Raw genomic sequence first — 19027 nt, 5'->3', positions numbered from 1 at the left:
TCTTTTCCCTAGTTTTTCTGTTATTGATCTCTAGTTTTATTGCCTTGTGGTCTGAGAAGATGCTTTGTAATATTTTGATGTTTTGGATTCTGCAAAGGTTTGTTTTATGACCTAGTATGTGGTCTATTCTAGAGAATGTTGCATGTGCGCTAGAAAAAAAAGTATACTTTGCAGCAGTTGGGTGGAGAATTCTGTATAAGTCAATGAGGTCAAGTTGGTTGTTTGTTGTAATTAGGTCTCTCGTGTCTCTATTGAGCTTCTTACTGGATGTCCTGTCCTTCTCCGAAAGTGGTGTGTTGAAGTCTCCTACTATAATTGTGGAGGTGTCTATCTCAGTTTTCAGTTCTGTTAAAATTTGATTTATGTATCTTGCAGCCCTGTCATTGGGTGCATAAATATATAATATGGTTATGTCTTCCTGATCAATTGTCCCTTTTATCATTATGTAGTGTCCTTCTTTATCCTTTGTGGTGGATTTAAGTCTAAAGTCTATTTTGTCAGAAATTAATATTGCTACTCCTCTTCTTTTTTGCTTATTGTTTGCTTGATATATTTTTTTTCATCCTTTGAGTTTTAGTTTGTTTGTGTCTCTAAGTCTAAGGTGTGTCTCTTGTAGGCAGCATATAGACGGATCGTGTTTCTTTATCCAGTCCGAGACTCTCTGTCTCTTTATTGGTGCATTTAGTCCATTTACATTCAGCGTAATTATAGATAAATAAGTGTTTAGTGTTGTCATTTTGATGCCTTTTTATGTGTTGTTGACAATTTCATTTTTCCACATACTTTTTTGTGCTGAGTCGTTTTTCTTAATAAATTGTGAAATCCTCATTTTCGTAGTGTTTAACTTTATGTTTGTTGAGTCGTTACGTTTTTCTTGGCTTTTATCCTGAGTTATGGAGTTGTTATACCTCTTTGTGGTTACCTTATTATTTACCCCTATTTTTCTAAGTAAAAACCTAACTTGTATTGTTCTATATTGCCTTGTATCACTCTCCATGTGGCAGGTCTATGCCACCTGTATTTAGTCCCTCTTTTTGATTATTGTGATCTTTTACATATTGACTTCAGTGATTCCCTGTTACGAGCATTTTTTTTTTAATTAATCTTAATTTGTTTTTGTGATTTCCCTATTTGAGTTGATATCAGGATGTTCTGTTTTGTGACCTTGTGTTGTGCTGGTATCTGATATTATTGGTTTTTCTGACCAAACAATATCCTTTAGTATTTCTTATAGCTTTGGTTTGGTTTTTGCAAATTCTCTAAACTTGTGTTTATCTGTAAATATATTAATTTTGCCTTCATATTTCAGAGAGAGTTTTGCTGGATATATGATCCTTGGCTGGCAGTTTTTCTCCTTCAGTGCTATGTATATGTCGTCCCATTCCGTTCTTGCCTGCATGGTTTCTGCTGAGTAGTCTGAACTTATTCTTATTGATTCTCCCTTGAAGGAAACCTTTCTTTTCTCCCTGGCTGCTTTTAAAATTTTCTGTTTATCTTTGGTTTTGGTGAGTTTGATGATAATATGTCTTGGTGTTTTTCTTTTTGGATCAATCTTAAATGGGGTTCGATGAGCATCTTGGATAGATATCCTTTCGTCTTTCATGATGTCAGAGAAGTTTTCTGTCAGGAGATCTTCAACTGTTTTCTCTGTGTTTTCTGTCCTCCCTCCCTGTTCTGGGACTCCAATCATATGCAAGTTATCCTTCTTGATAGAGTCCCACATGATTCTTAGGGTTTCTTCATTTTTTTAAATTCTTTTATCTGATTTTTTTTCAGCTATGTTGGTGTTAATTCCCTGGTCCTCCAGATGTCCCAGTCTGCATTCTAATTGCTCGAGTCTGCTCCTCTGATTTCCTATTGCGTTGTCTAATTCTGTAATTTTATTGTTAATCTTTTGGATTTCTACATGCTGTCTCTCTATGGATTCTTGCAACTTATTAATTTTTCTACTATGTTCTTGAATTATCTTTTTGAGTTCTTCAACTGTTTTGTCAGTGTGTTCCTTGGCTTTTTCTGCAGTTTGCCTTATTTCGTTTGTGATGTCTTGAAGCATTCTGTAAATTAGTTTTTTTATATTCTGTATCTGATAATTTCAGGATTGTATCTTCATTTGGGAAAGATTTTGATTCTTTTGTTTGGGGGGTTGTAGAAGCTGTCATGGTCTGCTTCTTTATGTGGTTTGATATGGACTGCTGTCTCCGAGCCATCCCTGGGAAACTAGTTTTTCTAGAAAATCCGCTAAAAAAAAAATGCAGTCAGATCCCTATCAGAACTGCCTTTGGATTATAACCGCCACCTTGTTCCCTGTAAGGATGAAAGTCTGAGCTTTGGGTCATATATGCTTGGCTGTAGCTGGTTTTGTGTTTTTAGTCCAATTAGGGTTGGATTTTTGGTCCCTGGGTTTTTTGTGGTTCCTTCTCTCAGTCCGGAAGAGTGGGTTAGGAAAAGACCAAAAGAAAGAAAGAAAAAAAAAGGCAGAGGGAAGCAAAGCTGCCGCGGAGCCGGAGCCATTCTCCCTCTGGCTCAGGAAATTCCAATGTTAATGAAGCCGTCTGGGGAGGGTGAGGAAGGGATCAGAGGGATAGGAGAGTAGCACCTCGGAATATAGCCAGGGTTGCTTGTCTTACTTGGAATGACTATTTTATCTGAGATTCCCGAGGGGCGTGTCGCCTATGTGTGCTGGCTGTGTGGAGATTGTCCCCGGGGATCTGGCCTGCTGAAGCTGTGGTCAGGTCCTGCGCTGCCAGTCCAACGCCCAGCGTTAAGGTTGCCCTGCTGGGACGCTGCACTCCTGGCTCCAAAATCAGTCGCTGCCTCTGGGGACTTCTCGTCCCGCCAGCCGTGTCGCCGTGACTCCAAAATCAGCCGCTGCCTCCCGGGGACTTCTCTTCCCGCCAGCCGCGTGGCTGCGCTGCCCCCACAGACCAGCTGGGCTCCTCCCGGGGTTTGTTCAGGGTAGTGGAGCAGCTCCCCGTGCTTGTGCCATGACAGTGCCCAGTCAAATGCCCGGCGGCAAGATTCCCCTGCTGGGACGCTGCTCTCCCAGCTCCAAGACCAGTCACTGCCTCCCGGGGACTTCTCCCACCCACTGCGTCGCCACGCCCCCCGCGCGGACCAGCTGGGCCTCTTCCCCGGGTGAGTTAAGGGGGGTAGGGCTGTGCCCCTTGTTTGCACCGTCAGCTCCCCTGGGCCCTGACCTAGACCGGGTGCCAAGGTTACCTGACTGGGACGCTGGCTCCAGGCTCCGAAAACAGTCGCTGCTTCCCCGTGTTTGTTCGTTTTCCATCTCTAAATCTGTGTTTGTTGTTCAGGGTTCGTAGATTGTTGTGTCTGTGATTGATTCACTTGTTTTCCCGAGTCTTTGTTGCAAGAGGGATCCGAGGTAGCGGCTACCTAGTCTGCCATCTTGGTCCCCTATATCTTGACATTGTTTTTGACTCTATAGATGGTAACATCCTCCAGAGAGAATTCATCTTTTCCTTTCCTCATTAGGTAGATTGAAAGACCAATCACCTGAATTTCCTGGCTCCCAAACTTTGTTATGTATTAGAATCACCTGAAGAAATAACACAAAAGAGGTTCAAGCTTATTGAAATAATGCAGGGCCTGAATTTCTATGCTTAACAAATTCCCCAGGTGATTCTTTTAAACTTCAAGGTTTGAGAACCACTACCTTTCCAATCAGGAACTGCTGACTGAAGTAGGATTGCTGTTTTGGAAAAGCTTCATATGTCACTTGTTCACTCTTGGCCCTAGTGTATAGACCCCTCTTGGTTTCAGTTGAGAGCCTGAGGTGTTCATTGGAACCCTAACCATTGATGGGTTCTGAACTCTGGTGTTAATATCCTCTGTAGCTCTGTAAGACGGCCATAAACTCTTCTGTTTTTCAAAGTTTTTAACGCCAGGCTTCTTAGGTGCCTAGGGCGTAGCTCTAGAATTTGGAAAATATATGAAGAAAATTTAAGAAGAACATTTGCTCAGTTCTCTGTTCTTTTCTTCTCTCAGAGCTTCCAGTCCTCAAGGTTCTAACTTTTGTCTCTTCAGACCCCAAGTCTGTCTAAATCTTTGCTGGTTTTTCTGCCTTTTAGTGGCAACCCTTTGTCTGGGCGCATTTCCAGTATCCTGTCTCTTAACCCAGGTCCAGAATTGCCAAATGCCCCAAGGAAAACACCATTGTCTGGTTATGTCACCACTTTAGCGTGGTTTTCCTTTCTCGGGTTTTGTTTACTGTTAATCCCTTATTCCTTCAGAGTCCCCCCCAATACTTTTAAATAGAACTTAATGAAAATGGCTTTTCCCTTTTTTTTTAGCTGTAGCATTGGTGTGCCACAAATCACCTGTCATTCATGGAAGCACAAATGAATTTTGAAAGCAAAAGAACAATCTTAGCCTTTTTCTCTTTTCTTTCAGGAAAAACATAAACAAGAATTGGAAGATATGAGGAAGGCTGGTCATGAAGCCCTCAGCATTATTGTGGATGAATATAAGGTAGAGATTTGAGAGTGTATAGTTCTTCATTCTCTTTAACCTTAGATAACTTCAGTGAAAATTTAACACACATAGGCATATACAAACATACACAAATTACAGAATTAGTAGTGTAGTCTTGTTTTGGTATAGAATTTCTTTGAATTGGTCAGTAAGTGTTTGTTGAAAGCATACTTTGTAGATTACAAAGGCAACATTAGCTGCTGAGGCATTTAAGAAGCTTATAAGTTAATAGAGGATTGGCAGGTGAAGAAGATTGAAGACAAAAGATACTATAGAATTAATTGCTAGATTAGCTTTCTTATCTCTACTGTGGTTCCATGTCTAATTTATAGAGGGAAAAAGAGTAAAGCATAATATGTTATTGTCATTGTTAAGTGCCATCAAGTGGATTCTGACTCATGGCAGCCCTGTGTACAACAGAACCAAACACTGCCCGATTCTGCGCCATTCTCACAATTGCTGTTATGCTTGAGCCTGTAAGTGCAGCCACTGTTAGTCCATCTCATTGAGGGTTTTCCTCTTTTTTGCTGGCCCTCTGCTACACCGAGTATGATGTCCTTTTCCAGGGACTAGTCCCTCTTGATAGCATGTCCAAAGTATATGAGAAGTCTGTCCATCCTGGCTTCTGATGAGCATTCTGGATGTACTTCTTCCAAAACAGATTTGTTCATTTTTCTGGCAGTCTACATTATATTCAGTATTCTTCACCAGCACAGTATTTCAAAGGCATCAATTCTTCTTCTGTCTTACTTATTCATTGTCCAGCTTTCACATGCATATGAAGCAATTGAAAACGCTACGGCTTGGGTCAGGCACACTTTAGTCCTTAAAGTAACATCTTTGTTTTTTAACACTTTAAAGAGGTCTTTTGCAGCAGATTTGCCCAATACAATGTGTCATTTGATTTCTTGACTGCAACTTCCACTGGCATTGATTGTGGATCCAAGTAAAATGAAATACTTGGTCACTTGAGTCTTTTCTCCGTTATCATGATGTTGCTTATTGATCCAATTGTGAGGATTTTCGTTTTCTTTATGTTGAGGTGCAATCCATGCTGAAAGCTGTGGTCTTTGATCTTCATTAGTAAGTGGTTCAAGTCCTCTTCACTTTCAGCAAGCAAGGTTGTGTAATCTGCATATGGCAGGTTGTTAACGAGTCTTCCTCCAATCCTGATGCCTGTTCTTCCTCATATAGTCCAGCTTCTTGGATAATTTGCTTAGCATACAGATGGAGTAAGTATAGTGAAAGGATACAACCCTGACAAACACCTTTGCTGACTTTAAACCACGCAGCAACTCTTTGTTCTGTTCGAACAACCGTCTCTTGATTTATGTACAGGTTCCTCATGAGCACAATTAAGTGTTCTGGAATTCTCATTCTTTGTAATGTTATCCACAATCTGTAATTATCCACACAGTTGAATGCTTTTGCATAGTCAGTAAAACGCAGGTAAACATCTTTCTGTTATTCTCTGCTTTCAGCCAGGATTCATCTAACATCAGCAATGATATCTCTTGTTCCACATCCTCTTTTGCATCTGGCTTGAATTTCTGGCAGGTCCCTGTCGATGTTTTGCTGCAACTGTTTCTGAATGATCTTCAGCAAAATATTACTTGTGTGTGATATTAATGATATTGTTTGATAATTTCTCCATTCTGTTGGATCATCTTTCTTTGGAGTAGGCATAAATATGGATCTCTTCCAGTTGGTTGGCCAGGTACCTGGCTTCCAGAATTCTTGGCATAGGTAAGTGAGTGCTTCCAGTGCTGTATCCATTTGTTGAAATATCTCAGTTGGTATTTCGTTAATCCCTGGAGCCTTGTTTTCTGCCCGTGCCTTCAGTGTAGCTTGGACCTCTTCGTTCAGTACCATCAGTTCTTGATCATATGCTACCTCCTGAAACTATTGACCGTCAACCAGTTGTTTTTAGTACAGTGACCCTGTGTATTCCTTCCACTGAAGATTGCATCCTTCTAGATGTTTTTCTCCATATTTACATACATATGTGTTCATATCATGCTACGTAGTTTTGATTTGCATTCATTAAAATATTATCATATTGAATTTATTCTTTTGTTACTTGCTGCATTTACTCAATATAATTTTCATGTCAGCATATATATACTTATAGTATTATTTCTGTTCTATAGTGTCTTAATCATCTAGTGCTGCTATAACAGAAATACCACAAGTGGATGACTTTAACAAAGAGAAGTTTATTCTCTCACAGTACAGTAGGCTAGAAGTTGAAATTCAGGACACCAGCTCCAGGGGAAGGCTTTTTCTCTTCTCTCTGCTCTGAGAAAAGTCCTTGTCATCAGTCTTCCCTTGGTGTGGGGGCATCTCAGTGGTGGAACCTCAGGTCCAAAGGATGCGCTCTGCTCCTGGCACTGCTTTCTTGGTGGTATGAGGTTCCCCAGTCTCTCTGCTCGCCTCTTTTTTTTATATCTCAAAAGAGGTTGGCTTAAGACACTACATAATCTTGTAGATATCATCAATTTAACTGCCCCTAATCCCTCTTATTACATCACAGTGGTAGGATTTACAGCATATAGAAGAGTCACATAAAATGGTAGACAATAACACAATACTGAGAATCATGGCCCAGCTACGTTGACAGATATTTTTGGGGGACATAGTTCAGTCCATGACATGGTAGTATATAATATAAATGTAACATAATTTTGTTCAACAGTACTAATATTAATAGGTGTTTAGCTTGTTTTTGATTGTTCATTATTACACTCAATGTAAAAAAAAAAAATTCTTCTACCACCAATGGAGTATAGAAATTTTTATTGTTCATTAAACTTCATTATTAAACTGATAGACGGTAGTGTCATTTTAGTTAGCTGATAATTTAATGTTAAAATCTTTTATAAGACGTCATTTTGATAATAGTAGAAAAGTAGATACAGAATTAATTTAAAAGTACTTGAAAAAAAAAACAAAAACCCTGGAGTATTAAAATAGTCTGATAGCTGTGTTTGAGGACATGAAAAGTCATTTTTGTATCCACACCCAATATAGAAACTGGTGCCATTTTTGAGATGGCCATAAAAATATCTGGTTACAGTTGTAATGGCCATTTTTGTAACATTGTGAATTTTTAGTTCTGCTAAATTGAACCGGCTTTACAGTTACTGTGTTTGTGACATGTTCTACTTCAGTATCTATTTTGACCCATCTTCCTGTTTTCCCTAAGGGTCAGGATGAGTAGAAGAACTATAATATTATAATTTGCATAATTCTCCTGATGATTTAAGTAATATGTCCTTGAATGCATTTATATTATACTTATTTTTACTTACTAATTCTAAAACTGTTTTGAAAGTATTTTCATTTTGTATGTGCCTTTGTGTTTTTCTGAACAGTATTTCGTTTTTAAATCTTTTTTGGTTCTACCTCTGAAGTTTTTCCTTCTGGGAATGTGTTTCTTAATTATGAATCACTTCCAACACTGGCATCTAATGAGGATAAAAGCTATGTGAAAGCTCTGCTGTTATTATTTGTGAGTTGTAAATTGAAGAAGCTGAGATTTATTCATTTATTCTCTTTGTCTAATATTGTTATTTAACACTCAGGTAGGAAAAAAACAAAACAAAACAATAGCCATCAAGTCAGTTCCCATTCTTGGTGACCCTGTGTGTGACAGAGTAGAACTCTGCTCCATAGGGGTTTCAGTGGCTGATATTTCAGAAGTAGATTGCAAGGTTTTTCTAGGCACCTCTGGGTGGACTGGAACCACCAACCTTTTGATTAGCAGCTGAGTGCTTTAACTGTTTGCGCCGCCAAAAAACAAACAAACAAATTTGAGGCTGTCAAGTCGATTCTGATTCATAGGCACCCAATAGGACAGAGTGGAACTGTCTCATAGGGTTTCTAGGGCGCAGCTGCTGGAGTTGAACTGCCAGTCTTCTGCTTAGCAGTGGTAGCTCTTAACCACTGCACCACTACAGCCCCACCAGGGATTCTCAATTACAAAGAGGGGATTTAAATCTTTCAGGAGTTATGATTTGCTAAAATGGATCCAAAATCCAATCAGATTGCCTACAAAGTTATATTTAATTTATCGTATCATAGCTAATTAAAAAAAACAAACAAACCAAACCTGTTGCTGTCAAATTGATTCTGACTCATAGCAAACCTATAGGACAGAGTAGAACTGCCCCATAGGGTTTCCAAGGAGTGCCTGGTAGATTTGAACTGTCAGCCTTTTGGTTAGCAGCTGTAGGTCTTAATCACTACGCCACTAGGGTTTCCATTGTAACTTATAGTAAGTTTATATTCAAACTGTATAAAGAAATTCTTTTATATCAGGGAAATATGGTGTTCCAATTTGTGTCTTTAAATCTAAACTTTGTCTCTCCTAGAACCCCCACCCAACCCCACTGCAGACAACATGTAAATGGTTCTTGTTTTTTTATCCAGCTTGACATTATCTTTTAGTTGGATTGTTTAATCTATTCACATTAAAAAGTATTATTTGTATGGCTAGGTTTAGCTCTGACATTTTGCTTTTTGTTTTCTGCATGTCACATGTCTTTTTTGTTCCCCAGTTACTCTTTTATTGCCTTTTTAAAAAAATATTATGTGATTCTTTTCTCATGTAATATTGTAATTTCTTTGATGATTTTTTGTTTATATTATTACTTTCTTAGTGGTTTCTCCAGAAATTACAATAGTCTTCTTAACTATCAGAGTCTACTTCAGATTTGTACTAACTTAATGAGATGTAGAAACTTTGCTCTTAGATAGTAGTCTTCCTTCTCACCCTTTTTATACACATTTCATCTATATGTTATAACCCAACAGCAAATTATTATTACTTTCTATAATTATTTATTTTTAAAAAACCTGAGAGAAGTAAGAACAATATACACCTACTCCTCACTTATCGACATGATTAGGTTAGGTTCCAGGGACCAGGTTGTTATGCAAAAATCGGTGTTGTGCAAAAATGGAGGTTTTTTTTTCTGTTTTCAGAACATTGATTTGTCCATTTTTTTTTTATTATTATTTAGAAAATATGATAATAGAAATAATAACACCTAAGATTTACTGATGTGTTCATCACTGCGACGAGTGGAGTTATGGATTATTCCTTTGTGGAGAAGGAAGCTTGGAGGAGAGAAGCTGGATAAAGCCAGGCTGTGTGACTGGAGGGCCCCATGGCTTAACCCCTTTACCTTCCCCCTGTGCTGGGTTGGAGTTTCCCTAGTGGAGCTGCCTCCAGGCTCCATCCCCACCGCACTAAGCCCTTTGTTTATCATCCCAGAGCCTGCTCTGCCCACCAGGCCTGATGAGTCACTAAGACTCAGGGCTTCCTGAAAGGGTGCTGGCCGCCTGGCCATGTACCAGGTCCCACTGAGGCAGAAGCTTCAGCCCCAGCTCAGCTCACTTTGGGATGTCGTTAAATGTGCATGCATTTCTTCCAAACACCCTTTCCGATACTGCTTTCTTTCCTCCCTTCCCACGCCACAGCAATTTTGAGCTGCAGGACCTCTGGCCACGTAGGAGCTGGGAACCCAGAAGAGGTACCTGCTGCCTCAGTGCTGCCTATGCATCTGCCTGACACCCCCTCTGCAGGAGGGAGCGGAGAGCATGGGGCAGCACAGCCCAACTTCCCTGGATGCTCTGCAAAATAGTTGGATGGTAGATTTTTTACTACTGTCATAAATGCAGCGTGTCAGATAAGGAGATAGTGTATAAGCGAGGAGTAGGTGTATTATAGAGCTTGTTACATTGACCCTATCTACTATTTTTTCTTCTCTTTTTGTGGATTCCTATTGTCAACTGGTTTAATTCTTATATACAGCTTTCTTCCCAGCCTCCTTTTTTTGCAGTTTTTGTCAAATATGTTGTATTTTTATGTTTAATAAAACCCAAAATGCAATTATATACATATTATTTTATGAAACTTATTTTTAAATCCGTTAAGAGAAAAAAGGAGAAGAAACTTGCAATTCTACTGTCTTAAAATTTCCTGCAGAATTACCGTACTGGCATGGTTTGTTTTTTCATGTGTACTGAATTACTCTCTGGTAGCACTTGCTTTGGTTTAAAGAACTTTTAGTATTATAAGGCAGATATACTAACAATGAATTTATCTGGAAATGCCATTGTTTTAGCTTTCCTTCTTTAAATTTTGCTGGATGTAAGATTTTTGATTGACAGAATTTTTTTTTTTTTAAATTTTATCACTTTGGATGTATCATCCCAGTACCTTCCGCTTTTTATCGTTTCTGATGAGAAATAAGCTGTTAATATTTTTGAGGTTCTGTCATATGGGTATCATTTTTCTATTTTTTCTAAGATTTTATCTTTGGGTTTCAACATTTTGACTATAATGTGTCTGTGTGTGGATCTCTTTTCATTTATCCTACTTGAAAGTTGTTGAGCTTCTTAGATGTGTAAAAAAAAAAATAGTAGATTAATGTTTTTCATGAAATTTAAGAAGTTTTCAGCCATTATTTCTGCAAATATCTTTTCTGCTCCTTTCCCCCTCTCTCTCCACCTTCTGTTACTCCCATTATGTACACGTTGGTCTGGTTGATGCAGTTCCCCATTTTTTTCCGAGACTGTATTCATTTTTCTTTATTATTTGTCCTCTCTCTGTTCTGCACATTGCATTGCAGAATTCATTGATTCTTCTTCCAATCCAAATCTACTGTTCAGAAGCTCTTCCAAATTTTTTATTTTGGTTATTCTACATTTCCCCTCTAGGATTTCCCTTTGCTTCTTTTGTGTAATGTGTTTACTATTTGTATTTCAGAAGATGTTGCCATCTTTGTTTTCTTTAATTCTTTAAGTATGATTTTCTTTAGTTCTTTGAATATGTTCATAATGGGTGATTTGATATCTGTTAATTAAGTCTAACATCTGGCACTGTCAAAGGCAATTTCTATTGCCTCTTCGTTCATGGGCCATATTTTTCTGTTTCTTTCCATGTCTAGTAATTTTTTTGTTTTTGAAAACTAGGCATTGTAGATAACATATCAACTTTGTGTACTAATCTGCATGCTTGTTTCTGTTTACTTTTTTATTTGTTTAGTAACTTCACTAATTCACAAAAGTATTTTTTCCTTTACTTCGTGCAGCCTCTGATGTCACTCCTGAGAGGATGTTGTTTTGGGCATGTGAGAAGTATTTCTGATCATCAGGGGTGCTTATAGCCAGACTCCCTTTAACTGTCTCTTTCTCTGGAATCTTTCAGTATTTATAACTGCTAAATTTCCTTGGGATAACTGTGCTTCAGGAAAGTAGAGAGGTGGAAACTGGCACTTGGATGCTGAGACCAACATAGCACGGCTTCTGCAGTAGGGAGCTGTGCAGGAAAGGAGGATTGCACTGCTTACCAGTTGCCCTATCCAGAACCTCTCTGCATAGCAGGAGTTGGGTGTAAGGGAATGGGCAGGTGTTGCCACCTGCATAATATAAAGCTCCCACAGCATCCAAAACCAACCTATTGCTTTCATACTGATTTCTACTCATAGTGACCCTACAGGACAGTGTAGAGTTGCCCCATAGGATTTCCAAGGTTGTAAATCTTTACGGGAGCAGACTGTTGTATCTTTCTTCTGTGGAGTGGGCTTGTGGGTTTGAACCGCCAACCTTTTGGTTAGCAGATGAGTGCTTAACCACTGCGCCACCAGGGCTCTTTGTCCACAGCAGAAAGCTGTGAAAAATGGGATTTGCTGATGTTCACCAGCTTCCAAAACTACCAGAAATAATTCTCCAGCACTAATGTGTAGGGGAACTGCCAATCAACTGCTGAGCCTGCAGAAAACAGTTCTTCTGAAGGCTGAGCTGTGCATAGTGCATGTGGTCCCTAACTCAGATGCCTCAGTCTCCTACTGTTCTTACCAAGTTTCCCTAGATTTTATTGAATAAATGCTTCTCAATTTTTTGAAAGCCCTCTAATCGGTCTCCAGAGACTTTGAATGATAGCTTTTGTGAGTTTAACCAGCCTAAAATGTGTCTTTCCAGGCAAGAGGTTTCCCCAAGCTCCATACATCAACAGTGTAGAAGGTCTCACCTCCTTTTGTTCTTTTAATACAAATTAAAATGGTGTTTACTCAGTCACATATGCTCTTCACTGTAAGAAATGATTATTGTGGAATCAAAGACTATCCGGAGCTCATGCCTTTCTTTTTATTCTCATTGTATTGAAGAGAGTTAAAAACTTGTTTCCATCATCTTGTCATTTAAGAGTACCCCAGCCTTGGATCTTTGTGTATTTCTTTTTTAATTTCTTTTTGTGTATTGCTTTTCTGAAATGTGGGACTAGTTTTGTTTCAGCAAATTATCATGGCTTTAAATATTAAAGTATCATTAATAATAATTACTGTGCATTTTTAATAGTCTCAGGGCCAGTCTGATTTTCTATGTGGATAATCAGATAAAAATAAACCTGAAGTTTCAATACAGTTTGGTTAGCCGTCCTTATGTACCGAATTAATACCACTCAAGTGAAATAGCGCTTTTTTAAGTCTCCCAAAGTATGTGATCAGGTGTTTCTGATTTCAAAACAAAAATAAGCGATAGGATTTAAAGTTTTAATAAAGTATAGAAAATTCTGATTCACTGTGAATCAGTCCTGTTAAAATGGATCAGCTGACTTTATCAAATTGGAAATCCATTCTTTTTGGTAAATCTGTCTATGTTCGTACAACTTCAAATCACCTACTACAGGAGCTGACTAAAGAAAAATCTGCAGCCCAATCCAGTGTTTAAATAGCTTTAAAATACAAAGTTATTCTATACTGTTAGGCCTAATATGCTTATCTTTTTCTGTCTTTAGTAATGATATATAAGAATTTATATCCTTTTATTCTATGATTTCCTCAAGGAGTGTTACATCTCTGAAAAAAATTCTACTTTGGGCTTGGTAAGTACTTCTTTTAGTAGAATGGCGTGATTAAGAGCATAGGCTTTTGAAACCAGACTCGCTTGGGTTAAAGCCTCTGCTGCTTGCTAACAGTGTGACTTCAGGCAGTTTCTTTTACATGAATTTTAGTTTCCTCGTCAATAAATAAGAGGATAAACCATAGAACCTGTTCATAGGAATGTTGTAGAAATGCAGTGAGACAAAGAATAAAAAAAAAAACCCAAAAACCCAGTGCCGTCCTAGTGCATGGCAAATAAATAAATAAGCCCTTAATAAATATTAGCTATTATAATTATCATTATTATACTTAGCTTATCAATTTTCTAGTATAAAAATTACATTGCCTTTGCATTAACTTATAGCTGATTATCAATTGGTTGACTTTTCAAAATAATACAACGTGAATTTTTATTTCTATCTTTTTAGAAGTATCCACTTTAAGAAAAGAGATGGTGACCCAACCCTTCATAGTTCAGGGTCCCTGTTAAAGAGCCAGCATTCTTTTGTTCATTTGGAAAATAGTTTGCTACAAATTGATGAAAAGGACGTGAAATTCCGTTAAAGAACAGAAGAAAACAAACCCAAAACTAACCTAATGTGCTACATATGCCAACTTTTCCCATAATGTTTATGTAATTTTTTTTTCCTTTTTATGTCATAACTTTTAAAATCTTTTTTCCTTGATAATTAACAACAGTAAAGTAAATGTAGATCTTGGAAGGCTTTGCAGAGGAGCATGACACATCTAAGATTGTTTACTACAAGCAACGTAAGAATTTTCCTTTATTTGTTTAATTGGGCTTTTTTCCTAAATTGTCGTTCTCGAATATATTCACTGGCTTAGACTTTACAAGTCCTTTATCTCTGTTTTTTAACCAAAGAATACAATTCATGATGTAAAGTATCTTACAAAAATTTTTTAGATAATGAGTTGTATTAGCGTGATCCTGTTTTAAGATGTCCTTAACAGTTGTCAATGATCAGGATACTCTAGCACCTTGGTTCTCAACTTTTTCAGTACCTGGTAATTATTTGTGTTGCTTTTTTAAAATGCGTGTGATAAGGCAGTTCCCTGGAAATTCTGAATCAGCAGGTTTAGGTGGGATCTGGGTATCTGTATCTTTTAAGAGTTCCAGAAATCATTCTGCTACCCTAAGGGGGTGGTTATATCTGTCAGTGTATTCCTTCTAATTCAGCTTGTTGTTGCTATTTCCACCCACCCACCCCCATGTGTACCATCTAATGTTGAGTCTATCAAAGTTGTGTGTCTGTGTGCACGTGCATTATATTGCATTGGAATCACTGAGAAATTTTTCTGCACAAGAAAGATGAGATTAACAAGCTCCAATAGAAACTAAATGCTCTCTGTTTTGGAAAGTTTAAAAAAAAAAAAAGAAAGAAAAAACATTTTAGCTGTACCTAAGAAACACAGATATATCCTACATCAAAATTTGTTTCAGTGTTATGCCTTGTTTTTCTTGATGTGGAATAAGTGATCACAGTAAGAAAAAAAAAAAAAACTTTATAGTGTAGGATTGCTATAATACCACAGAGGAACTATCAGAGCAGGTCAATCATGGAAAAAATACAGGCACATTTTCTAAAATAGACATAATTTTATAACTTAAGCGATAAAATGCCGTGCCTTTTTAAAGACAAAATATCCTACTATCTTCACCTCTTACCCAAATGTGTTTACTTCTTGTTTTTCTTTTCAGAAGTATCTCTGTATACATACATATTTAATTAACACAACATATGTGAGTTCTTGAGGTAAAATCATTTTAAATGCTGACACATTCTTAAAATGGCTTTTCTTTTTATCCTAAGTAACCTTGGGGAAGAATTTTCCAGAGGAAGTTCTAGTTGACTCAATCAGTGTGTAAAAGTTCAAAGACAGAACTTGCAAAAGCTCTGCTAGCACATTGTAACAGTGAGTGGAACGTGTTCAAGAAATTAAATTCAACATGTTGTTTTTGTTTTATGTCACTTTGAGCTCAGTTCATTAAAAATTCCAATTTCACCCAAATAAGATACATAGTTTTGGGTTAAAATTTTTGTTTTGCTACTGTATATAGATAGAATCTTTTTTAAGACAGTGACAAAAATCTCTCCCCCTCCTTTTTATGTAGTTACTTTTTTAGGTGATATTTGCTCTTAGAGAGATTAGCTAGAAAAAGGGCTTTCCTTTTTTGAAACTCATATACAAGATTTTTAATCTCATTCTGAAGTGAGAGTTACAAGGATTTTTTGGTTCTGGCTTCCCTTGTTTACTTTTCAAATTAAATTACACTTCCTGGTTTTTGTTATTCTTGAAACTTAAGGGATTTAGAAATTTTGTAAATCATATCAGATGGGGAAGTGTTGAAACATTACTGAATTTTCACGTAGTAGACAAATTAGCAAAAATGGTGATTAGAAAAATAGCCTGAAAAAGGCAACAAAGAAAATGCAGTTTGGCCTAATATTTATATGTGAACATCAAATAAAAGATAATGATTTGAATGTGTATTATATGTTTCTCGGTTCTTTTGTGGGTGCCTCACCTAAAGATGGAAACCCTGGTGGTGTAGTGGTTAAGCATTTGGCTGCTAACCAAAAAGTTAGCAGTGCAGTTCCACCAGGTGCTCTTAGGAAACCCTATGGGGCAGTTCTACTCTGTCCTATAGGGTCGCTATGAGTCGGAGTTGACTCGATGGCAGTGGGTTGTTTTAACCTAAACGTGGAAATCCTGGTGGCTTAGTGGTTAAGAGCTATGGCTGCTAACCAAAAGGTCAGCAGTTCAGATCCACTAGGTGCTCCTTGGAAACCCTATGGAGCAGTTCTTCTCTGTCCTGTAGGGTCGCTGTGAGTCAGAATCAACTCAGTGACAATGGGTTTGTTTTGTTTTTGGTTTAACTGAAACATTTTCTGTAGACTCCAAACAGATGGGGTGGGGTATCATTTTTTGGTGATTTGAAAATTAGTTTCTAGTCATCACATTCATCTTGAAATTAGAAGAGTCTTGTATATCCTTTTCTCACTCTCTAGAACTCTCTTTTTCCCCCCTTTAGTGTCTTATCTATAGGCATTTATCTTAGCAGAGTAAATTTATAAAACTCATCATTACTTATAGATGTATATATGTCTCAAAGTATTGCTACCACAACTAGACATACAGATATACACCCCCATTTTCCTTTTTCAGTCTTTGCTTCTGAAGCTTGACTAAATCAATGTTCTTTAATTTTTGTATCTTAAGCTAGATACCAGAAACCAGTGAGTGCTAGACACATGAATAGTACTTACTAAATACTTTATGCTTTTAATGAGAAAGCAGGGCATGGGCACATTCTTTTCTGAAGTCTTAGAGCATTTTATAAGGAGAATTTTCCATGATATAATCTTTTCCTCTTATGTTTAAGTATAAGCTTAGATAATAGGAAGGTTCAAATACCAAATAAAACAGAGTTTTAACTTAATAGGCACAAGAATTCTCTGCTAGTTATACTGAAAAAATGATGCATAATTGCTATGTAAACTAGGTAAAACCTAAGGTGCTCTGAAATATCTTGAGTGAAATTGTTGATATACTCATTTCCCATGCTAACCAACCATAGCTTTGAGAGTGTTGGTCTTCTATATATTTTCTGAAAAGGTTAAATATGCTTTAAGTACCTTTTGGTAGGGAGTGCTTTGAATTTTAGCAATGCACTATATGTTACATGCCAGCTTGGAGTATCACATGGTAGCTGTATTTCCTTTCTCAAAAGCATCCATTTGCTAGTATTTTATTTGAACTCTTGAATTGTACTTTTTTTTTTTTTTAATAAGGGAGCACATATTACATTTAAGAGACCAGTTTTTCCCAGGGTGTAGAATTACTTGTATTGTATAAAGCTTTGCTCCAAGAAGGGGGAAACAACTTTGTTTTCTCTTCTTTTGATATTTTCCCTTGATTAGATACTGTTAAGATTTTGTATAAAAAGGAAAGAAGCAAAAATTAAGATATATGAGACCCGTCTGTATATCTTTATTTGAATTGCACCATTTTGTTAACCCAGAGGTATGAAATAAATTTATAGTTTCAGTTATTTGATTGAACAAGGATTCTCATAAATTCCAGCTTTTATCGTATGATCAGATTTTTCCTGGACAAATACAGATGTTTCCTCTTGCCAGTAGAGTTTGGCCTAAGAGTATGCTAGATACTAGTGATTTGTTTGGAACTAACGACTTGGCTTGTCCTTTTTTATCCCTCCCACCAAACTTAACCTTATGGAGGATTGAGAAGGGCTTGGTAGTTGAGGATAGTTCTTGAGTGCCTCTGAACTATTTTGGCTAAGCCAGAATTTTGCATGCAAGGCTATTCTTGTGGTTTTTTCAGCCATGCCAAAACCAAACAGCATTGGAAGCTTTGCAAGAAAACTTGTTCTAGTATAGATTCAAGGCTTGCCTTTATTTTGTGACTGGGTCATAGCTTGATTGTCAAAGGAATGAAGGAGAAGATTTCATTCTGTACTGAGGATGTAAATTTCAATAGGGTACATGCTGTGGAAGCAGACCTTAAAAATAACTCCAGAGACAAATTTTTGAAATTAAAACAGCTCCGTTAGTTGTTTTATGACATATAAGACCTGGCTTTTCCCCTTGGTAATTTTTGGCTTACCTTTTAAAATGATTTTTATATGTTATTGTTTCTTCTTTATATCTCATCAGCTTAATATTTGTGCCTAATGTTGATTAAACCAACCCATTTAGACATGAAAATTTAATCAATATCAGTTCCATTGCACCCAGACATTACTCATTAATTACAGATTTCTGCTTATTATCATAAAAAAATTTAGGGTACTCCATCATTAGTATGTATCTTCCTGGATCCATAGTGATATTGTATCTCCGTATTAACCTGTTTTTATGAAGTGAAAGGTTTTTTTTTTTTTTTTTTGAATCTCCCTATTAGCTAAGCTTATTCAGTAGGTTTCTACCTCTAATAATAATGCTGGAGGGGTGAGTTCATGATAATATCTATAAAGAATATGAGTTCTGTAATTACTCCAGTCAATGTAATATATCAATTATGTGGTCCTTTATTTTCTGTTGTTCTAACTGGATTTTCAATTTTAGGTAGTGCCTGAAAAGGGTTAAATAGACTTTAGAAAAAAAAAAAATAATGTGCATTAACTCTGTAAGTAAGATGATGTACAGATTTGCCAAGCAAAGTAGATATACAGGCTAATTACACACACACTCCCGTGTCTGTCCTAGGCTATCTCAGTGTTTCAATCCTTTTTTTTTGCTTATATGTGTTTTATGTCACTCTTGAGACCTCACAGGTATAGGTATGGGTGTGGGTAGGCATGGGTGTATAGTGTGTGTGTTACAGATTATTTATTTATTAGCTACCAAAACTCAGTTAGTGAAAGGTAGCATACCATAGTTGTTAAAAGAGCTGAGTCTACATCCAGAATTCCTTGGCTCGATTCTTTGCTCTCCTGTACATTATTTAATTTACCTTTTTATGCCTCAGTTTCTTAATTTTTAAAGAGTGTTTGATTATAATAATGTCTACCTTTTCTGGTTGTTATAAGGTTTAAATAAATTAGTATCTGTGTATTTGTTAGGGCATAGGCTAAATTGCTATACTAAGGAACCCCAAAATAC

General features: G+C 37.1%; 1 protein-coding gene across 13 annotated transcripts in view; it reads left to right on the top strand.

The window, feature by feature from the left end:
- The window catches only part of CCDC91 (coiled-coil domain containing 91), a 449582-nt gene that overhangs the window by 245706 nt on the left and 184849 nt on the right, over positions 1–19027 (top strand). For 11 of the 13 annotated variants that reach the window (XM_003405370.4, XM_023555080.2, XM_010595641.3 and 8 more), the window contains one exon: positions 4411–4488. The exons of the other annotated variants lie outside the window; for them this stretch is intronic. In XM_003405370.4, the coding sequence (XP_003405418.1) occupies positions 4411–4488 (78 nt within the window). The remainder of the gene's footprint in view (positions 1–4410; positions 4489–19027) is intronic. 13 annotated transcript variants of the gene reach the window in all.

This window comes from Loxodonta africana, chromosome 4, assembly GCF_030014295.1.
Source record: "Loxodonta africana isolate mLoxAfr1 chromosome 4, mLoxAfr1.hap2, whole genome shotgun sequence".
NCBI classification, from domain to species: Eukaryota; Metazoa; Chordata; class Mammalia; order Proboscidea; family Elephantidae; genus Loxodonta; species Loxodonta africana.
Note: the sequence above shows the minus strand (reverse complement) of the source record. Positions and strands in the feature narration are given on the sequence as shown.